The sequence below is a fragment of the Protobothrops mucrosquamatus genome, unplaced genomic scaffold (genome assembly GCF_001527695.2).
Source record: "Protobothrops mucrosquamatus isolate PMUCROS unplaced genomic scaffold, P.Mucros_1.0 scaffold1362, whole genome shotgun sequence".
Taxonomy (NCBI): domain Eukaryota; kingdom Metazoa; phylum Chordata; class Lepidosauria; order Squamata; family Viperidae; genus Protobothrops; species Protobothrops mucrosquamatus.
Genome location: NW_015387553.1, coordinates 1 through 4,614, shown reverse-complemented (window position 1 = coordinate 4,614; position 4,614 = coordinate 1). Strand labels below are relative to the sequence as shown.

Genomic DNA, 4,614 nt, shown 5'->3' with positions numbered 1-4,614 from the left:
CTTTTTGACATAATCACCATTCAAATTGAGGCACTTGTCATAATGTCTTACAAGGTTTGAAATTCCTTCTGCAAAAAAATCTCCCACCTGGGAATAAAGCCATCCTGTAACAGGATCGTGAAGTGCATTGTTATCGTTGAAGCGGTGCAATGCAAGCCATTGTTTCATGTGCTTGAAGAGGTAGTAGTCGCTCAGCACCAAATCTGGGCTATAGGTGTATGTGTGTGATCAAAAACATCCCAACTGAACTGCTTCAAAAGTTCTTGGGTGCGTCTAGCAGTGTGCAGGCGAGCATTATCGTGAACCAACACCATACTGGAAGTCAGCATGCCCCGACACTTGTTATGGATGGCTCATCTGAGTTTTCATAATGTTTCACAGTAGACTTCTGAATTGATGGTCATACCACGCTCCATGAACTTCACTAGCAGTACTCCTTTGGCATCCCAGAATACTGTTGCCATAACCTTTCTGGCAGACAATATTTGCTGAGGTTTTTTTTGTTTCTTTGATGAGTGCATATGACACCACACCATTAATTGCTGTTTGCTTTCAGGGTTCATATACGACACCCAGGTCTCATTGCTGGTCACAATTCTGTTATGGAATTGTTCTCCTTCCTCGGCATAATGTGTGAGAAAGTCCAAAGCAGAACCCATTCGGTGTGCTTGTGCTTCTCAGAAAGGAGTTTTGGTACCCAATGAGCACAGAACTTGTGGTATTCCAAATTTTCTGTCACTACCTTGTAAAAAATAGTCTGAGAAATTTGGGGAAAGTGTAAAGAAAGACATCATGAACTGACGGACTTCGTGGACCTTTTTGTCAATTTCTTGCATGAGTTCATTGCTGACTACAGATGGGCGGCCACTTCTTGTCTCATTGTGCACATCAGTTCATCCATCTTTAAACATGCGACACCATTGATGTACGACACCTTCACTCATCATGTTTGGTCCACAAACATTACACAGTTCGTGATGAATTGCAGCTGCCAAACGTTTTTCCACACACAGGACTCTCGACTGCTATATTATTCAAAACAGTTACTATTCCAGACAGTAACAATTAAAACAATTATTTATTGAGGCTTCCAGAATGTGTGTGATGTGTGCTAAATTAAGCCCCACCTATGTATGTTAGCCATTGGAAGCAATTTGCACTACTGAATGTATTAGGGAATTGATCTATGTCTGGAGGTGGTAGGTATCTAGAGTTTTCTTGTGCTTCCAAAATGCTGCATATATGGTGTAAAACAATATTTGAAGGGGGAGGAAGCCTGCAAACTGAAATTTAGAAATGATTGTTATTATAAACAACTTGTGAATAACATATTTCCATGTCCTCCCTCAAGCTTCTTTTTGTTGTTGTTGTTCATTTGTCTTCAAGGATGTAGGGATGATCAGATCTGTCAAAAGCAAAAACAGAGTGGTAAGTGAAGATGCCATGGCAAAACATTTATTTGTTTGTCTGTCTTGTCTCCTGCGACAAAATTTTGTACATGTGTATAACCACAATGTTTTTTAACTTCAAATGACTAAATTAGTTGACTTCAGCAAGGCATTCGACAAAGTAGAACACAACCTACTTCTTGGAAAGCTAGAAAAAAAGTGGGATAGATAGCATCACCATCAGATGGATTTGTAACTGGCTGACAAACTGTACTCAACGAGTAGTCCTTAATGGTACTACATCTACATGGAGGGAAGTAAGCAGTGGGGTACCACAAGATTCTGTCTTAGCCCAGTACTTGTCAATATTTTCATAAACGACTTAGATGAGGGAATAGAAGGAGAACTTATCAAATTTGCAGATGATACTAAGCTGGAAGGAATAACCAATGCCCTAGATGATAGGCTCAAGATCCAGATGGATCTTAACAGATTTGAACACTGGCCCCTATCAATATAGAGCAAAGTAAAGTCTTACACTTAGGTAAGAAAAACCAAAACTAAACATATAGATTGGGTGAAACCCGGCTTAATAGGAGTAAACGTGAGAGGGATCTTGGAGTCTTAGTGGACAATCAATTAAATATGAGCCAACAGTGTGCAGCAGCATCCAAAAAAGCCAGTGCAATCCTAAATTGCACTAACAGGGATTCAATCAAGATCACGTGAGCTACTAATGCCACTCTATAAATCCTTAGTAAGACCACATCTAGAATGCTGCAACCAGTTTTGGTCTCCACACTATAAAAAAGATGTTGAGACTCTAGAAAAAGTGCAGAGAAGAGCAACAAAGATGATTAGGGGACTGGAGGCTAAAACATGAAGGACGGTTACAGGAATAGCACATGGCTAGTCTAGAGAAGAGAAGGACNCTGCTTACGAGTCAGTCTCCAGTAACAATTTCAAGTGTAAAGTTTTTGTTCTCTTAAGAATGTGGCAACTTCAGTGACTGTATATAGGAGGAAAGGGCTTGTGGTTTGGGTCTCCTTCCTGGACACCCTCACGGATGGGATCCTGGACTTCATATGTGTGTTGAGATCTTGCCAAATATTCAATCTACCCTCTCACTCCTCTGCTGCTTGGCAGATTAATTGTCCTTGTGTTCCCTGACTTAGTGCTCAAGGGGAAGGTTGGAGAATTCTCTCCAGCTTGACCAGGGTTTGTCCATATTGAGCAATTCCACTGAGCTCTTAGCTGGAGACTCTTGAACCCAAAGCCTCCTCCCCCTCCCCCGCAGGTAAAATATGCAATGCGAGGTAGGAATATAGGCTAATTCATGGTTCAGTCAGGTATGTGGAGAAAAGTTGAGTAGAATAGATGGATGTGTCCCTGCCTTTATATATATACCTCATGCTGAATGTGGATCTTTTTCTTTACAGAGCTCACTTCTATCTGGAATAGCACTGATGAATCTGGTGGACAAAATAGCCATGTTGGACACAAGGCCATTGGACCTACCTCAGGGGGAACTATTGGTGCCTTCACTCATTCATCAGGAATGCCACCACTCCAGCAACACCAATTTGCTTCCAAAATGGTAATCAATAAAAAGTAAACTACTTATTGCAATGCAGAATTAGAGTTTCCAACATGAATTTACAATTACTTGAAAGTTAATGTTTGAACTAAGCAAATCAGTATTTAGTGACTGGGGTGTGGTTGCTTTTCACTTAGAAAAATTGCTATGATGCCCCTGGCTGTGTTCAATTAAATCTTTTCCCCCTTTAGCGTCTCATAGAACCCCCACCCAGTCTGAAAAACCTGGACTAGATTGTTACAGTCGTTCCAGGTTGTCTCTATACTAGCAGTTCTGAGGGGAAAATGTCTACTCACTTCCAGAACTGTACAGCTAAGGTAATGTTAGCTTGGCTTTAAGACCTGTGTGCTTTGTTACTTCAGGGGTAACTTAAGGATTGTTCACAGGTAAGATTCACCTAGGCCAGGGGTAGGCAAGCTTGGCTCTTTTATGACTCGTGGACTTCAACTCCCAGAATTCCTGAGCCAGCTGTGCTACCCCTGGCCTACCCCTGGCCTAGGTAAAAACATTTTGGGGAATTGAAATGACTTTAGTCTGATGGGAAGAGATCTCTGATGTCTATCCCATGCTTGTAACCTCTTTCCTAGGGTATACTAGCTGATTTTGCACCTTCCAAGCCGCCTCGGGTGCCCCCCATTGTGGTTCAGTGTGTGGCTCAAATAGAGAAACGTGGCCTGCGAGAGGTAAGTGGGATCCAGAGGAAAGGTGGGCAAAAGTCAGCTATGAAATGTTGATGGAACTTCAGTTTAGCATAGTCTGCTTTGCTCTGCAGATAAACTTAATTCCCACTCCCTGATGATTTTTTAATCTTTATTGAATTCTCTGCTGTAGCTATTTGAATATGCAGTTAGGGTATCTGAACATAGAGTTAGGTTAGCCCTTTGGATTTAATAGGTATATGGGATCCAACTTTTTAGAAGTGTTCTCAAATTGTATGCTTTTAATGTAATAGGGAGTGGAAATTATTAAATATGTTTACAGAGAAGAATCATGTTAACTGTACCTAAGATGTAATGGAACATGTGGGTGACCTTGGAGAATGAGGAGAGGAAATGCTGCCTAGGAAACAGGAGGCAAGAGTTTGCAGTCGCTTTAAGGATCAGAGAAAGAAACTTAGGAAGGACCCACCCTAAGGGATCAAGCAGTTCAAAGTGGAGGCAGGAAATTTGTGTCTTCAGACTTGTAGTGCTAAAGTTAATGTAGCCTTACCATAAAATAGAATTAGTTCGTCTAGTTGTGTTTGCTGTCTGGTTTACCTGGGAGAGGCGAGCAGATAGAAAGTTAATTAAAATAGATAGATATTCAGTCCAGAAGAAGTGATTGTCTACTCTGCTTGAGAGAACATGTGTTCTATCAGCCCTCCTTTGTTAGACCTTCTCCATTGCTTCTGCTCTCTGATGACTACCTAAACAGTCTTTCAATTGATATATGTGTTAGATCGCGCAGGCAGTAAGACACGAGTCGAGTGACAGTCAGCTCTCGGTTTATTGGCAAGGCATCAAGTAAATCCGGACTGGCTCTCTGGGCCAGGGGAGCCCTCTTTTATGGGATTCCCCTGGCTTGTAATCACACAATTCCATTGGCTGGTAAGACCCTGTTGCTAGTTAGCCAACCAGCAACAGGCATGAA

At 41.6% G+C, this 4,614-nt stretch overlaps 1 protein-coding gene across 1 annotated transcript in view; it reads left to right on the top strand.

Annotated features, from left to right (window-relative positions):
• LOC114922942 (rac GTPase-activating protein 1-like) overlaps positions 1–3,668 on the top strand; it is a gene marked incomplete at its 3' end in the record, with an annotated part of 17,116 nt that extends 13,448 nt beyond the window's left edge. The window contains exon 5 of the mRNA XM_029285168.1: positions 3,573–3,668. Within this exon, the coding sequence (XP_029141001.1) occupies positions 3,573–3,668 (96 nt within the window). The remainder of the gene's footprint in view (positions 1–3,572) is intronic.
• Between the last annotated feature and the right edge of the window lie 946 nt (positions 3,669–4,614).